Source organism: Podarcis melisellensis, assembly GCF_964234715.1.
Source record: "Podarcis melisellensis genome assembly, chromosome: 2".
Classification (NCBI taxonomy): domain Eukaryota; kingdom Metazoa; phylum Chordata; class Lepidosauria; order Squamata; family Lacertidae; genus Podarcis; species Podarcis melisellensis.
Window position 1 is genome coordinate 18,432,250 of NC_138529.1, and position 17,742 is coordinate 18,449,991.

At 43.4% G+C, this 17,742-nt stretch overlaps 1 protein-coding gene and 1 long non-coding RNA gene across 3 annotated transcripts in view; one reads left to right on the top strand and one right to left on the bottom strand.

Moving 5' to 3' along the window:
• The window catches only part of LOC309363074, a 674,350-nt gene that overhangs the window by 646,592 nt on the left and 10,016 nt on the right, over positions 1-17,742 (bottom strand). The window lies entirely within an intron of this gene.
• Positions 1-17,742, top strand: part of ANKFN1 (ankyrin repeat and fibronectin type III domain containing 1) — a 119,796-nt gene that overhangs the window by 87,852 nt on the left and 14,202 nt on the right. For both annotated transcript variants that reach the window (XM_081898534.1, XM_081898535.1), the window contains exons 14-15: positions 2,315-2,483; positions 11,450-11,616. In XM_081898534.1, coding sequence (XP_081754660.1) covers positions 2,315-2,483; positions 11,450-11,616 — 336 coding nt within the window. The remainder of the gene's footprint in view (positions 1-2,314; positions 2,484-11,449; positions 11,617-17,742) is intronic.

The window sequence follows — 17,742 nt, forward strand, 5'->3', positions numbered from 1 at the left end:
AAGCCAGGCTCTCTGACTTATACCCAGCATACTTTAAATGTGCAACCTCTTTTATGCCCATCACAGTCTTTCCAGTAAATCAAAAGCCCTTGTTTGCCTGTACTTACCCACATAGCAAGCGCAAATAGCTAGATCCTGCGAAGACACATTCTTGATGGTTTCTTCAGAGCTGCTGGACTTTCCTGGGCAGTTCTTTCCCCAAAAAAAGCTTGAATACAGACATTTTCCAAAACCAAAAAAAGTTTCTACATGGGCAGATGATGGCCGATTGTTTTATAATTGGCAGCTGTTGTTTCTTGATTTTTAATGTTGTTGCAGATGTTTCTCTTTGTGTTTTATCCTTTTGTGTTGTAGTTTAAGTTTGTATGCCACCATGAAAGCCTGCTGGTGGGCTGGAACTAGGTATGGTTGAAATTTACAAATAAATAAAACACAGTAATAGAATGCTACCATATTCTGACATATTTTGGAGGCTATATGGATCAATCCTTGATCCAAAAGGAGTGGGCCAGGGTTTAGTTCAAGCATGCTAAGATTTTTCTGGATAAAATGTATTCCAACGATTCAGCAATCCAATTTCTTTCTTTCTTTGAATATTTTGTTAGTCTTGTTTGATATAAATTAAAAGAAATAAAAAAGTGAGACAACCTCGGATGAATGTGTGTGTGTGTGGACACACACACACACACACATACATGTACTTCCAACAATCATAAATCATATTTGCTGATGCACAAAGCCACAATTAAACCAGGAAGCTTCCAATTAAACCACAGTTTCCTGTTCTGTTCAAACTTGGGAAACTGTGGTTACTGGGTTCAGAGCAAACCAGGTTATTAAACGAACAAACTTAAAACATTGGTTCAATAGCTTGACTTGTTCTGAAGCCATAACCATAGCTTCTTGGTTCAGATGGAATGAGAAACTCTGGTTAATTAGAGGTTTCCCCCATTTTATTGCAGCTCGTAGCAACAGGAAGAACAAAAGAGCAGGCAAAAAGAAAGCTCAGGCATATCTCTGCTTAATAAACTGAGATGCGACCATCCACGCATGGTTTATTGGTAGCTATATCACCTAAAATCCATTCCCCTGAGCTGAAGCTGATTTAGGAAACATAGACCATGTAAGTTACTCCCACACTTCTTTCTTGTAGTGCTGATTCACATAACTTAATTTATAAGAATAGAATAGAAATCTCAATCTTCTACCATAGCTCCCAAATAGGAGTGTTTGTTGGCCAAAGATGGCCATAGTCTCAAAAAATGCAAAATTCGTACACCAGTACACACTGGTCCACGCAATATTTCCCAATGCTCTGCTGCCCCAGAACAACTTCCTTCCAGGTTTCACAGCACCAGGAAATGGTCACACAGCCTGAGGCGACTTCCCGCCAGGCCTCTTCTGCTCCCTCAAGATTGCGGGGCTGAGCCTTGTCCCAGTGGACATTTGAGGGGCTGTAGAGACCTCAGCAAAATAGAGTTGGTGAGCCTGACACACATACACACCCCTACACAAAGGACTGATATCCTGAAATGGGGGAGAGATGACAAGCTTAGATAATGGTCCTAGCTGATTCGACGCCTCCATTTAGCATCAAAGTCGATTTTAATCAAACATATGCCTCTTGCTGTTTGATACTTATTTCATTTTCATTTTTCTCAGTGCGGCTTGTTAAATCTTTTTCATTGCCCCATTTGGTGACAGGCTGCGGGGAGAAAATGGGGAGGGGAAGGGAGGAAGCAAGCCAAGAAGAAAAAGAAAAAAAGGAGAGGGGGGGAGATCTGCATAGTTTTGCTAACCAGCTCCTAAATTGAATGTTAAAGGTTTTTAATTGAATTCATTTTCATGTTTTCACATAATTATACAATCATAATCTTGAAAAGCTCATGGAGTGTGATCGTTTTCTGGCTAATAAGAAACATAAATGTTATTTTCTGGGGGGAGGCAAGGGGTTGTGTTGTGCGTACGTGTGTGTCTTTTAATGTGGAACGTTGGAGCATTAAATCTTTATTTTATGAAGCAAAATTAACACACACATGGCCTTTCTCTCTCTCTCTCTCCCTCCCTCCCCCTAGATATATATAGACACACAAACACGTGTGTGTGTATATATACATATACAGGTATATATCCCCCCCCCCATTTCTCTTTTACAAAAAAACCCCTATATCTTGATGCTGTGCAACTTTGTGCTAATGTTTTATACAATTTTGGGGGTTGTTTATATAAGTACGATGCTGTAACTCTCGCCTCCCCTTTCTCCTCCCCCCCCCGCGCCCACCCCCATTTCTTCTCTGTGCGTGTTCCTCTGCAGGCTAAGCTCTTCCGTCTGTATACACAGGAGGTGTTGGAACTGGGTCACAATGTGTCCTTTCTTCTCCTACTCCCTGCCTCAGACGACGTCTGCACTGCCCCAGGACAGAATAACCCTTACACCCCGCACTCAGGATTCCTTAACCTCCCTCTTCAGATGTTTGAACTCGGTATACTACCTTGCTTCACCTAGAAATATTAACCCAGTCGCCTTATAATAAAATCACAAAGTTGTATCTGTTCCCCTCCAGCCCCTCGCCTCCCCCCCCCCGTCCCAGCGGAGAGTCAATAGATCACGTGATGATTTCTTGGCAACAACACTTTTTCTCTCTGACTACAGACAAGTAATAGAAGGAGCGTAGCTACCAGGTTACATGCTCTAGTCATAACTACAGGAATGTAGAAGCCAGTCAGTCCACAAGCTATCGAGCAACAACACGGCCCTTTGGTTATAGGCATGAAGAATAGCGAATATTGAAATGGGCAGTTCAGGCGGCATTCAGCAAAAGCAAAACGATTCAAAGCTGACTTAGCAGGGCTTTTGATTTCAAAATATGGTCGAAGAAGGTGGATCACCCATCTCCGACCGCCTCTCCACTACTAATTTGATTACGGAACTGAGCTTGGTGTAGAATTTATTTATTGTTATCCGGCCAGATCCAGACTTAGTCCCGTTGAAATCGGACAACTGTTGTGCAAGCAGTATTGACGGTCAGTAGGATAAGTGTGAGTGCACATAATCCCGAGTTTTACACGCCGTTCATGGGATGCAAGAAGACCTCACAGCTGTTAGAACAGAGGTGTGACTCTCCAGAGGTTGGTGAGCTACAACTTCCATCATCCCTAATGATGATGGTTTGGTCAGACAGGAGCTGAAGTCCAGTAACATCTGGAGTGCCACAGAGAGCTGGTGGCTTCTCTCATACCATAAGGGTCTGGGAATGTGCACCAGCAAAGCACAGTCTTCTGGTTGGTAGCCCTTGCTGCTGAAATGCCAGGAAGCATTCCGTATCAGCCACTGTCAGGGGAAAACATACAGAGCCAGATGGTTGATTTGTTTCAACAAAAGCTTCCTTAATCTTCTCTCCAACAGATCCAGTACTAGGGAAAGCATGGGCAGATTTCAGGCAGCAAACTACCAAGATATTCATGAAACAGACCATGCAAATATTGTGATAGCATTGTGCATGATGCGCAATGTGGCTATACAGTGCTGCTTGTTTGCACGCAGTTAAACCCCTCTGCCACTGAGACTGAATTGTCACCATCACCCTATCATCCATGCCCCCTCCTTACAAGTAACAGTCAACTTTCGTGCATGTTTCCATAGGTATAAGGGACGCGGGTGGTGCTGTGGTTTAAACCACCGAGCCTCTTGGGCTTGCCGATCGCAAGGTCAGCAGTTCAAATCCCTGCGATGGGGTTGCTCTGTCCCAGCTCCTGCCAACCTAGCAGTTCAAAAGCACACCAGTGCAAGTAGATAAATTGGTATCGCTGTGGTGGGAAGGTAAATGGCATTTCTGTGCACTCTGGCACTCGTCACGGTCCTCTGTGCACCAGCAGAGGTTTAGTCATGCTGGTCACATGACCCAGAAAACTGTCTGTGGACAAACGCCGGCTCCCTCAGCCTGAAAAGCAAGATGAACACCGCACCCCATAGTCGCCTTTGACTGGACTTAACCATCCAGGGGTCTTTTACCCTTAAGCTATCCCATATCTATAAACACACGCATGCACAATAGGTTTATAACGTTTTCAAGAAGGATTTCCTATAATGTAAAGGGATGAATTTTTGCTCAGAAACCTTGCAGAAGGGACTAATTGTTCTCAGTTGTGAAAAAGGGTCACCCTCAAATGAAAAGTTTGAATCGGCATGTATGTAACATTACTACATAAGTATATTAGCACTTTTGAAAAACTTTGTGGAACTGTTTAGAACTTTTACAGCTGTCTGGAACTTCCTAGACAGCTGTAATGTATTGTATTGGAGAATCACTGGAAGCAACAGGCCTCCATAGACCAGATAACAAGAAGTAATCAGTGCACAGAATGTGCAATCAAAATGATGAGGGAACTCTATGGTGCTTGCAGCAGAGACAAAGACAAACTGCAACCTCAATTTATTCTAAGCAATAAGAAGTGATGTACATTGTACAAGTTTTTCAAAAATTGCAACCTCTATTTTTCCTGTCCAGGCTGTGCCTATTACATAATACATTATACAGTTACATTTACAAAAATTGATTTATTGGTTTCGGGGTTACCTTTCCCCCCCCAAATATGGAAATGACAGTTCATTCCTTTGTTTTGAGGCAATAGTTTATCTAACTAAGCTATAGGAACATGAAGTTGTAAGACTGTTATAACCCTAATACACACACTAAGTGATATAAACTTATAGGAAGATTGAGCCATTCCCAGAATAATGTGTTCTTTCTTTGCCAGCTCTCTTTTATGAGTCATTCATAAAGCTCGTTTCTGGGCAAGGTGGTTACATCTCTTACATACCACAGCTGACTAATGCACAGGCCAAATTTGCCAGGCTAATCTCCCACGATCACCATACTCCTTCTGTGACCAGCAACTATGAATCAACACTGTTGGTAGCCTCAGATATTCAAAAATTCTGAGTTCAGACTTAAATTTCAACATATTTTTCCAGTATTTAATACCATACCCTCCAACATTTCTCCAATGAAAATAGGGACGTCTTATTTCATCATCATCATTTTATTATTTATACCCCACCCATCTGACTTCCCTATACAGGGCTACCCTCAGATGTCTTCTAAAGGTTGCATAGTTACTTATCTCCTTGGCTTCTGTAAATCCAGAACTATCCCTGGAATATAAGCACGCTTGGAGGGTCTGTAACACAGAGAACTAGCATCTTTTTTCCCCCTTAAAGGGGACCCAAGTCTGCATGTTAGAAACAGATCAGGCAAGGCAAGATCTCAAACTTTTTTAATGTCAATTGTAGATTAGAGCAGCAATGGAGATGGCAAAGTAGTTTGCCGTACACAATGAGGATTCAGCAGACTTTGCTCATTTGTCTCTCAATGCGGTGAATTTATGGTGTGGGGGCTTTGTAGTACTGCAGGGAGAATTCCAATAAAAGCCCAATTTTACTTTTCCAACAAAAAGCAACCGATCTTGTGCCCTAGAGCGGAGGCCATTTTCTGTCTGATTTATTGCACATTTCTCCCCAGTGCCTATAAAATGGCTGTGATTCACCTCCAGAATATTAGAAGCTTCCACTCCCTATTAGTTGGCGGCTACTGAATCTGTAATTGCAAAACCGCAAAAGGCAATGTTGAAGCAACATTTGTTACAGTAACATTAACAGCCTGGCTTCCAACCACAGTGGCTAGAAGCTGCAGCGGCAGCTGCAATTTCACTAATGGTGCCACACGTCTGGTGTGAGCTGTCAGACCACATGCTGCCTGCTCCCTGGACCACTGCAGGAGCTAGACGTTTGGGAGGGGAGCAGAAAGAGTCAGGACTATTCTCCTTAGGGTTGTAGGCTGAGATCATCCTGCTAGTGATCTCTTCGCAAAACAGATTGGTTTGATTTCCTACCATATGCAATGTTCAGAAAGAGATATGAAAAGTTTGTGTCTCCAAACATTTTAATGCTAGTGATGGAGCACAGATTTTCACAGAACCGAAAGGGGCTTGGGAGAGTCTTTGGTTCCCAAGGGCCAAATACTCCCATATCATCATCATCATCATCATCATCATAATATAATATTATTTACACCCCACCCATCTGGATGCGTTTCCCCAGCCACTCTGGGTGGCTCCCAACAGAAGATTAAAAACATGATAAAACATCAAACATTAAAAACTTCCCTTAAACAGGGCTGCCTTAAGATGCCTTCTAAAAGTCAGATATAGTGGTTCCTTGGTTTATGAACATGATCAATTCCAGAAGTCTGTTATTAAACCGAAACCATTCTTAAACCGAGGTGCACTTTCCGTACTGAGGCCTCCTGCCACTAGTGCCCTTCCACCATTCGAATTCCATTATTAGACCGAGATAAAGTTTGCAAACTGGGACACTGTTTCCAGTTTTGCAGAGTCCATAAACCAAATCGTTCTTAAACAGGACAGTTCTTAAACCGAGGTACCACTGTACAGTAGTTGCTTATTTCCTTGACATCTGATGGGAGGGCGTTCCACAGGGCGGGCGCCACTACTGAGAAGGCCCCCTGCCTGGTTCCCTGTAACTTTGCTTCTCACAGTGAGGGAACCACCAGAAGACCCTCAGTGCTGGACCTCAGTGTCTGGACTGAGCGATGGGGGTGGAGATGCTCCTTCAGGTATACTGGGCCGAGGCCATTTAGGGCTTGAAAGGTCAGCACCAACACTTCGAATTGTGCTCAGAAACGTACTGGGAGCCAATGTAGGTCTTCCAGGACCGGTGTTATGTGGTCTCGGCGGCCACTCCCAGTCACCAGTCTCGCTGCCACATTCTGGATTAGTTGTAGTTTCTGGGTCACCTTCAAAGGTAGTCCCACGTAGAGCACATTGCACTAGTCCAAGCAGAAGATAACCAGAGCATGCACCTCTTTGTTGGTTTTACGCACCATCTCTGGTCAAATAGGTTTGGCAGGCTTTTGAAACAATGCAACAAGGAAATGTGAGGGTAGTTAATTGCATTTCTGTGGGCCATAGCTGGTTTCATACTCAGAACAGAATCATTGAAATTAATTGATTTAAATCATTTAAGTCCATTGATTTCAGTGGGTTCACTTGGAATATGGCAGTAAGATTAGTAACAATTATTGAGGGCATTCATCAGTTTTTCCATGCATTGCCACCTTGGGTTAGGGATCAGTGTTAAAGTACTGCGCACACTGAGTTAGAGATCTGGCCAGATGTCTTGTTGAAGTTCATAAGCAGAGTGTGTTGGTGACCCTGGTTGCAACTGTGACAAACTTTCCATCATTGTAGGGATTTCTGCTTGTGAAATGGAATGTTCTCTGCCTCTCCTTGTCCACATGCACCCCCTTAAATCTCTTCTAGGGGTTCTCCCAACCATCTGAGACAGACTTGGGGACATGTACATGGGGGAGAGAGGGAGGACGTCCTGTCAGACAAGCAGAAATCCTTTCACTGATGGAATGGGAAAGTTCCCTGCTGCTCCTTCCAGAACTGCAGTTCTGATGCAACTCAGCCCTTTCTCTTATCACGCGATTTACACATTTGCCTAATAAGGCTAATAATCCCCACAGATTGCCCTGTTTTCCTCCATGTTCACCTTTTAAAAAGTCATTTATATACGTTGCTGCCATTGCAACATGCTGTGAAAATTGGATAACACGGGGAATGAACGTGCAATGCAAAACTAGTGCCAATGGCTCCTGAAAAAATAAATCCCATTCCCTGCAAAAGCATTGATAAACCATCCAACTGCAATATTGATTGCCTGGAAGGAAAAATGATGCAAAAAGTCACTTTTGAGGCATTCAAATGCAGCTATTTCCTCTGTGCAACCAACTTAGCATTACACACACACCCTTGCATTATTCTGTGAAGACAGGGATACTGTTTGACTAGTGATGTGCTAAGAGAAAATTTGATTGCCTACATGGGAAAGAATATACACCTGGTAAAAGCAGCATGGACAAGAAGGAGGGGCTGGAAGTCCTTCTGATTCAATTCTTGGGCTTTCTTTTTCAGTTCCGTGAGGGGTGGGGGGAATTCAGAATTCAAAATCCTTTTTTTCAGAAAGGTATACCAAACTAGGTAAAGGTAAAGCTAAAGGACCCCTGGATGGTTAAGTCCAGTCAAAGGCGACTATGGCGTTGCGGCGCTCATCTCGCTTTCAGGCCGAGGGAGCTGGCGTTTGTCCACAGGCAGCTTTCCAGGTCATGTGGCCAGCATGACTAAACCGCTTCTGGCGCAACAGGACACTGTGACGCAAACCAGAGCGCACAGAAACATCATTTACCTTCCCATCACAGTGGTACCTATTTATCTACTTGCACTGGTGTGCTTTTGAACTGATGGGTTGGCAGGAGCTGGGACTGAACAACGGGAGCTCACTCTGTTGAGTGGATTTGAACTGCCGACCTTCCGATCGGCAAGTATTATAGGTAAGGTGATATTTTTAATTGGGCCAGCTTCTGTAGATGTAATGAAAGTCTGCATATTTTCAAACTCTTCATCAGGCAGAATGCAAAGGGGGGCAGTTTAAAAAACCACAAACCAAATTCTGAAGAGCGGGCTCTTCTTTTAACTGTGAGGATGTTGAGGGTGCCAGTGCAGCTCTGCTCTGCTTGCATGGCTGGAAGCGACAATTTGTGCTTCTCAAGACCAATTGCTGGAAGCCACAGTAAGGGAGAGAGCTCTTGTGCTCAAATCCTGCTCATGAGTTTCCCACAGGCATCTGGTCAGCCACAGTGAGAACAGGATGTTGGACTAGAAGGGCCATTGGCCTCATCCAGCGGTCTCTCCTCTGTTCTTAAGACAGGAAAATACAGGTCATCATCACTGAGACTCTACCTGGAAATGGTATGTGCTGTCCCTTTCAGGGGTGCCATCTTGTGGGGGCCGAGCTATGTTGGGACTCCTCAATAATTTGTTGGAGGGCTGCCCCCAATGTTTCAAACAAACAGAGGGCAGAGGAGCTGAACATGGAGCCAAGCACTGCATGGTTTTCATGGCCATTCTTAATCCTCCTCCTGCTGTGGAAGGAGACACTGGCTGCTCATGACGTTGCAATGTGATGGCACACATGTGATGACACCGGCACAAGTTGGCACCTTTGGTCCCCTTCAAGCACATGTGGCTAACCTTCTGCTTGTTGGTCACGTGCAACCCTCAGAGGTCTTCGCCACAGCCCACTCAGGGTGCCAAAGCCACTACAAAATGTTACTGATTTTGCCCTCTCCTGCAATGGTGATATGGAGGGTGGCTTGCAGAGCAAAAGTCATCTCTGCATACTTTCTCCCCATGTGAGCCATGCTCCTTCCAACGCCACAAGCAGCTTCTGACCACCCACCCACCGCTGCCACCACGTGCTTTCCGCAGGAGTAAAAAAAAAGTTTTCCGTCCCTGCCTTAAAGGAGCACTTGCAGGAGTGAGGCTTCATAGTGCCACACTTCCACACATCTGTTTCAAATGCTACCATGATATTCCTGGGAAAGAGGTGTAGATAGATGATAGATAGATAGATGATAGATAGATAGATAGATAGATAGATAGATAGATAGATAGATAGATAGATGATAGATAGATAATGATGATGATGATGATGATGAGAGATGATAGATAGATAGATAGATAGATAGATAGATAGATAGATAGATAGATAGATGATAGATGATAGATGATAGATAGATAGATGATAGATAGATAGATAGATAGATAGATAGATAGATAGATGATAGATAGATAGATAGATAGATAGATAGATAGATAGATAGATAGAGATGATAGATAGATAGATAGATAGATGATAGATAGATAGATAGATAGATAGATAGATAGATAGATAGATAGATAGATAGACAGATGATAGATAGAGATAGATAGATAGATAGATAGATAGATAGATAGATAGATAGATAGATGATAGATAGATAGATAGATAGATAGATAGATAGATAGATAGAGATAGATAGATATAGATAGATGATAGATAGATAGAGATAGATAGATAGATAGATAGATAGATAGATAGATGATAGATAGATAGATAGATAGATAGATAGATGATAGATAGATGATAGATAGATGATAGATAGATGATAGATAGATAGATGATAGATAGATAGATATAGATATAGATAGATGATAGATAGATGCATGATAGATAGATACATGATAGATATAGAGATAGATGATAGATAGATAGATAGATAGATAGATAGATAGATAGATAGATAGATGATAGATAGATAGATAGATAGATAGATGATAGATAGATAGATGATAGATAGATAGATAGATAGATAGATAGATAGATAGATAGATAGATGATAGATAGATAGATGATAGATAGATATAGATAGATGATAGATTGATAGATGATAGATAGATATAGATAGATGATAGATAGATAGATGATAGATAGATAGATAGATAGATGATAGATGATGATAGATAGATAGATAGATAGATAGATAGATAGATAGATAGATGATAGATAGATAGATAGATAGATAGATGATAGATAGATAGATAGATAGATAGATAGATAGATAGATAGATAGAGATAGATAGATAGATAGATAGATAGATAGATAGATAGATGATAGATAGATAGATAGATAGATAGATAGATAGATAGATAGATGATGGATAGATAGCATGTCAACAATAGAGAGAGCAATACTTTGGCCAACATGCACTCAGAATGTCCAGGCACCATTAGATCATTATCTACATGAAATGTCTAAAAATACTTGCGGTTATAAAGAGAAGGGGTCATGTGCTTTGCATGCAGAAGATCCCTGGTCAATCCTAGTCACGTCCATTTTTTAAAAAAGGCACAAATGAAGAACCATCTGCCCACGACCCTACCATAGGACTGAGGGCCAGCTCCATTGTTATGCAGTCTTTGCTCATGTGCAAGGATGTGTTTATTTTGGAATGTGATTGTAGCTATTCTGGGGTTTGGGGGAGCTCTAGATTTCCTCCACCACCACCACCACCCCATCAACTTCTCAGTGTGTTACAGGGACAGACAAAATAGACTTGGTCAGCATCCCCAAGTACATGGACAAGAAATTATTGGAAAGGTTGTGGACCAAGTCTTCACTGTCATATGCCCAAATCCACTGGACTGACCATAGCCAGGAACCTTAACCAGGAATACCTTAACCAGGAACAATATGTCATGGAATGGCACTCTGCTGAAGCACCAGGTCCACGAAAGCTTAGTCCACTATTAGATCTTTTAAACTTCAAGGTACCACAAGACTCTCTGTAGCTTTCACTGCTCCTCTGGAATTATAACCTTTTAAATGTAGATATAGATATATAAAACACTTGTTTTCTGGGATAAACACAAGCAATGACAGCTTATTTCTCTCAAGATCCTCAGAAAGGTAAGGCTTTTGAGAGCTGCCTCTGTGTCTGTGTGTCTTTCTAACACACTTGCTTCTGTGCTTTGTTGTCTCCACAGTTCATTTTTGCAGTTACAAGGAGAAATTTATTAGTCTGTATTGCCGCCTTTCCGCTGTCATAGAGCTAGATTTTCTGAGCACCCAGCAATCCCTAAGGGAAGCAATTTCAGACGGTGAAGTCGCTGCAGCTAAACAAAGACACCAGCAAGTCCTAGATTACACACAGGTAACCGTCTGTTTTTCCGACTAGTCAAAGGTGATTTCTAGCAGGGGCTGTAATTTGGAACCTAAATGGAGAATTGTTGGGCAAAGGCACAGCATAAAGACGTTTAGTGTCAAAATACAATTTGGGTTTTATGAAATAGCCACTCTGCAGCTCTTCCCTCCCACCCCACCCCGCTTTCCCCTTGCTTGCTTTCTGAGAGAAATTTCATGGATAAAATCATATGACAGTTATACTGGAGTGTTGCAGAGAAGCGTGTCAGTTTGGGTTATAAATCCCATTTCCCACCCCTACCTCTCTAATATGAGCAAAAGAAAAAACTCAATTTAGGCTGGGTCGTAGCCTTTCTTCTCTTAATGTCACAAGGCCCCACAACCACTCCGACTGTCAGTCTGCAATGAAACATGCACACCCCGCCAACAACTGTTTCTTTTGACAGAGGCGGCCCTACCGTGAGGTGATGTGAAGCAGCAGCTGGGTTAGGCAAGAGATTTGGGGGACCCATGAAGGTGGTGGGGTGGGAGGCAAACAGATCAGGTATGGAGCAGTAGTGTAGCGTGGGTTGTCAGCACCCGGGGCAAGGCAAGTAATTTGTGCCCCCTAACCCGTGGATTTGCGCCCCCTAACCCTAACCCCAGATGTTGCGCCCGGTGCGGCCGGCCCCCCCTGCACCCCCCATGCTACGCCACTGGTATGGAGCACCGTTCGCCAGGAAGCTGTCCTCCCCCAGCAGTGGTGTAATGTGGGTTGCCAGTGCCCGGAGCCACACAGAGCAGGAGGGAGGGAAACGGACAGAGAACGCATGCGCATTCAGCTGCCTAATGGTGTCCACATCATCCAGGAGATCGCAGCTGCAGAGTTAAGGAAAGAAGTGTCATTCCATTGTCTGGAGAGGTCACTTCCTGGTTTGCATGGAGAAGCTGTTTTCAACAGAGCCCAGCAACGGAAGCCCACAGCTGCACTGAGGCAGCACTGGGTGTTGACATTCCATGCCCCTAACAATTTTGCACCCGGGGCAACTGCCCCTGTGGCCCCCCGATGCTATGCCACTGTCCCCCGGCACCCTTAAAATGGGCCAGTCCTTTGCTCTTAGATGGCTTCCATTCAGTTCAGTAGTAGCTTAGGCAGAGATCTTCTCGGTTCGTTACAACCCTTGTTAATTAGTGGAAGGCAGGGGAAATTTAGTTCGATTTGCAAACCTTACCTAGTGCCTAGTTCCCAGTACGATAGCACAAACTGAAATGCTGCTAATTTGATCACTGAATCATATGGGGGTAGTGTGTACTGAATTACTCTGGCTATGGTTCATTATTTGTTTATTTGTTTATTTATTTGTTTATTTATTTTCACTTTGTTTATTTGTATCCTGCTGTCTTCCCAGACAGGGACTCAGTGCAGCTTACAGATATAATAGAACAAGCTCGAAACGTCGAAAGGATAAGTCATTTAAAAGCAGCTAAACACTAACTAAACTGATCATAATAAAAAGAGCTAGTAAAAATACATATAATAACAAGACAGAACATCTCAACACTAGCCTTTTCCAATCTGTTCCTATAAAGGCCTGTTGGAACAATACTGGTGCAATTTAGGCAGTTTCTACAACTGTAGGGCTTACACGAGGATCACCGAATTATGACTAGAAACTCTAGCAGCAGTATAATGCTGTACGTATGGATGACCCTGTGGATATGATCCCACGCCTTGACTGAAATCCCATTTTCCTGGGAGTAAGCCCCATTGAACTCAATGAGGCTAACTTCTGAGTAGACATGCCTAGAATTCACCAGAACTTTCTAGCTTCCTAATAGCCTTCTGAATTTTGCCATATTTCTCTGTGTTTACCATTAGAATGGAGAGAATTCTGGGACTGAAGGAGAAGGCAAAGAACTTACGGTCCTCCAGACATAGCTGACCTCCATTTCCCATCATCCCAAGCCAGCATGGGCAGTGGTCCAAGATGATGGGAGTTGGAGGCCAACAGCATCTGATGAGACACAAGTATTCCACTCCTGGAATAGAGTTCAGCAGAGTTCAGGATACAGAACCTAGGCCTTTTGAACCCAAGTGGTACTGTACATCTCACCGCCATTTTCCAGCCTTTTGATTATTATTATTATTTTTGGTTTCTTGTATAATTTATATTAGCAGATGCTTCTAGTAGCCGAGGCAGCTGTGCCTAATTCTATGCCCTGTCCCAATTTTTGAGTCCTTCCTTATTCATTAATTCATTCACTTACGTTTTTAGTGCTGAAGTTAATACTTCAAAAAGAGCAAATCTTGGGTGCAGATGCTGAACATTGGCCCACCTCTCACACGTACCTTCAGCATAAGGCTTAATCATTTTTAATTTGTATATGTGAATCTGATTATACCAAATCCACATGTTCACAAATCATCACCAGTAACATCCTCATTTCAACAGGTACGTAGTCCCCCTCTACCCGTGAACCTGAACTATCCCAGTAGGTTTACAGTCCCACAGACTCATTTCATGAGCCAGTGTGGTGTAGTGGTTAAGAGCGGTAGACTCGTAATCTGGGGAACCGGGTTCGCTTCCCCGCTCCTCCACATGCAGCTGCTGGGTGACCTTGGGCCAGTCACACTTCTTTGAAGTCTCTCAGCCCCACTCACCTCACAGAGTGTTTGTTGTGGGGGAGGAAGGGAAAGGAGAATGTTAGCCGCTTTGAGACTCCTTAAAGGGAGTAAAAGGCGGGATATCAAATCCAAACTCCTCCTCCTCCTCTTCTTCTTCTTCTTCTTCTTCTTCTTCTTCTTCTTCTTCTTCTTCTTCTTCTTCTTCTTCTTCATGGTTGCCAGCCACCATTTTTCCTCCCGATTTCAGAAAACATAGCAGCACGTAAGAGAGGTGAACAGCTGGCTGTGCATAAATTTGTTATTGCTCCAAAATACCAAAACAAAAAACACCAAATCCCGGGCCAAAAGTGCCTGCAATCATTACAAAATGAGAGAGCCGTATGTACCGTAGAAGGTTAGGAGTCACAATTCTCGCAAAGCATGATTTATAGGGACATTGAGAATTTTTAAAAAAATGAAATAGAAAATATTAAGGATTCAAACAAAGGGGTCTGTTGTGGCCTCAGCCTAGCACTTCTTAGAGAAGACAGTGTCTCAAGCTGTAGCTTTCGTGATTGTTCGTAATGGATGAAAATGTAGCAGAGCCTTTCAAACCACAGTGTTTTGTCCCGAATTATTGTGATAGTGTATTAGACTTGTCAGGTTCCTTCCCAAACTAAAACCAGCTGTATTCCACCTATTGAGGGGAGGGAGGGACTTTTGGCCCGGTGCATGCCGCAATCTTCAGCGGCGACCGCAAAACCACAAGAGCATTTGTGTGATCCTAGATCTGAGACAGTGCTGAAGTCACTACACAAACCAAACATTGTAAAGAGCAAAGGGAGTCCATAAAAGCTGTTCTGAAATGGGAGCTGGAGAGAAACCAGAAAGTAAAAAATTATATGCCGTAGATAAGGTATGTTGTGTCTGAAACAGGCTGTTGGGCAGCGAGAAAAGGGGTATTTCAGGATTGACCCAAGCTAAGCTGAATATCTGGAGCTGAAATGGCAATTAAGTTATAATTTATATGTACAGTAATGTGTCAGGCACTCTGCGAGAAGCATGGCTCGTATGACTGGGCTATTAGCATAATGTTCCTTTAGAGCTGTGCCGGTGACAGAAACAAGGGTCCATACTTAAGCTTCATTAAATATATTGGGTCAGACTGGGTAACAATCAAACAGGCTTGGGAGGAGTTACTGTGAATAATATGCCCAACAAAACAGGATGGCAGCTCCCTATGATTTACTGTATTTTTTGCCCTATAAGACGCACTTTTCCCCCTCCAAAAATGAAGGGAAAATGTGTGTGCGTCCTATGGGGCGAATGCAGGTTCCTTGGCTTCAGCGATAGCACGCAAAGCTTCTGAAGCCTGCGCTCTGGAGGCTTCACGTTGCTTCCGCTGAAGCCAGGAGAGTCTGCTCTTTGAGGCTGGCGGTGGGGGAAAGCAGCCTGTCCACTGCTCCCAGAGCTGCGGGGGGGAAATCATATTTTTTTCCTTGATTTCCCCCCTGAAACCTAGGTGTGTCCTATGGGCCGGTGTGTCCTATAGGGCGAAAAATACGGTATCTCTCAGACACACACACACATATTATTACTCACCAAACCAAATGCTTGCTCAGCACTGGGCCAGTTCATTCACACAGCTGCTATCTTGAAAAACAGCAGCCCACTATGGGGTTGTAGGGATACCCATTCCCTCTGGCCACTCCCAACTGGTCTTCTGGACTTCACATATCCCAATACGTGCTCTGATTTTGGCTCCAAGGGGTTAGGAAATCCAGAAAGGTTGAGCAGCTACCAAGAATCTCTCCTTGATTTCTTCCCTTTGGTGTTGTAATTTGGTGATGTTCCCATGATGCTGATACACAGATAGTACCGTTTGCAGGACATTCTTACTCGTTCTTGAGTTAGAACTTTGTAGGGGACGTGATCTGTCTTCTTGTTTGGCGACCACTCGTAGACGAGTAAGATTGTCTTCCATAAACACGGTCTTACCAGTGAGTCCGTAACTGACTGTGGAGGCCAATTCTGGATCCACACGTCCTTCCACAGTGGAGAGATAGGTTTCCAGGCGGGAGTTGATCACGGTGAGGGTTTGCCAAGCGTGCCTTCCTCTTAGCACGTTTCTCTCTTTTGTCCTGAGTTTGAGCATCTTCAAAGCCCAAGACACCATTGGTCAAGGCTGTTTATGGGTGCCAGAAGCTACCAGTTTCCAGAACAGTGTCTGATCTTTTGTTTTTGCCGCACTAATTAATTCTAGCCAGCATTTTCTGGTATAGGCATTCTTTTGGTGGAGTATTAGGTCTTTATACTCTTTTTTTAGGGCACGGACAGCAAGATAGGCTTGGTGTCTGACAGAATTTTTGGCTGTCAGGGCAGCTTTGTAAGCATTTTGCAGGGCTTTCTTTGCCTCAAAGAAGATGTAATCAAACCAGGGTTTATTTGATGTTTTTGGTTTAGTTGGCCTTTTTTCTGTGGTATTAAAAAGATAGGGTTTCAATTGTTGGAGCAGGCTCTCCATGGGTGATTCCATAGGTGATTCTGAGACAGTTTATTGTTTCACATTGTTTCTAAATTTAGTGTTGTATATTGTTTCATTGTCTGTTTTAACCATATTTGCACAGCAGTTTTTAACGTTGGGAGTGTCCTCTATTTAAGAGGCTTCTACTCTGCAGCCTCTTATAGTTGTTTTATCTGCGAGTGTTTTAGTTCTTATGCTCTTACAGCTGTTTTAACTGCGTGTCTTTGTTGGTTTTTAGCTCTTATCTGTTTTAATTATTAGGTTTTTTTTTATCTATTCTTTATCTGTGTTTAATCTTGTATTTTATTTGGATGTTTTATGCCTGTTTCCTTGTCCTCATTTGCCCTAACAATTATCGGTCAAAAATCCCAACTGCTATTTTATCTATATGCTTTTCTTAATCCTGGTCTGTGACCGTAATAAAGTTCATTCAAGGCTGTTCTCCAGTTGGAGCGCTCGCAGGCCAGTGTTTCCCAATTGTTGGTGTTTATACCACATTTTTGATTTACATTTACATTTTGATCTGTAAGGGATATAGGGCCAGGTATCTGAGGCTTTAACCTCAGACAGTGTGGTTTTTTTTTTCTGGTTGTCAGGGTTTCTGGGAGAGAGGAGGAGATGACAGAGGAGACGGAGAGCGAGTGGGAGGAGGGGCAGAAGGATGAGGAAGAAGATGACGGAATTCTGAGGGAATCCACGAGTCTGAGCAGCGAGTCAGAGGATTCTCAAAAGGGGGTTACCTTAATCAAGCAAAGGGGAGGAGAAGGGAGAAGCGGAGAGGAGCCCAGTGGAAGACAGAGGAAGCAAGAGACGTCTCAGCCGGAACGGAGTAAAGGGGGTGGAGTCGTCAGCCTCTCGGAGGGAGCAGGATTAGGAGAGAACAGAGAGAGGGGGTTGGAGCAGGGTGTTCAGCCGGAAAGGGTGGAGAGCAGAACAGGGGGTGGTGTAGCGGTCGAAAGAAAGGTCAGCAGCAACGTACGCGCGCCAAGTTCAAACGTAGAGGCGCGCGGAAGTGGAGAGAGCTCAGG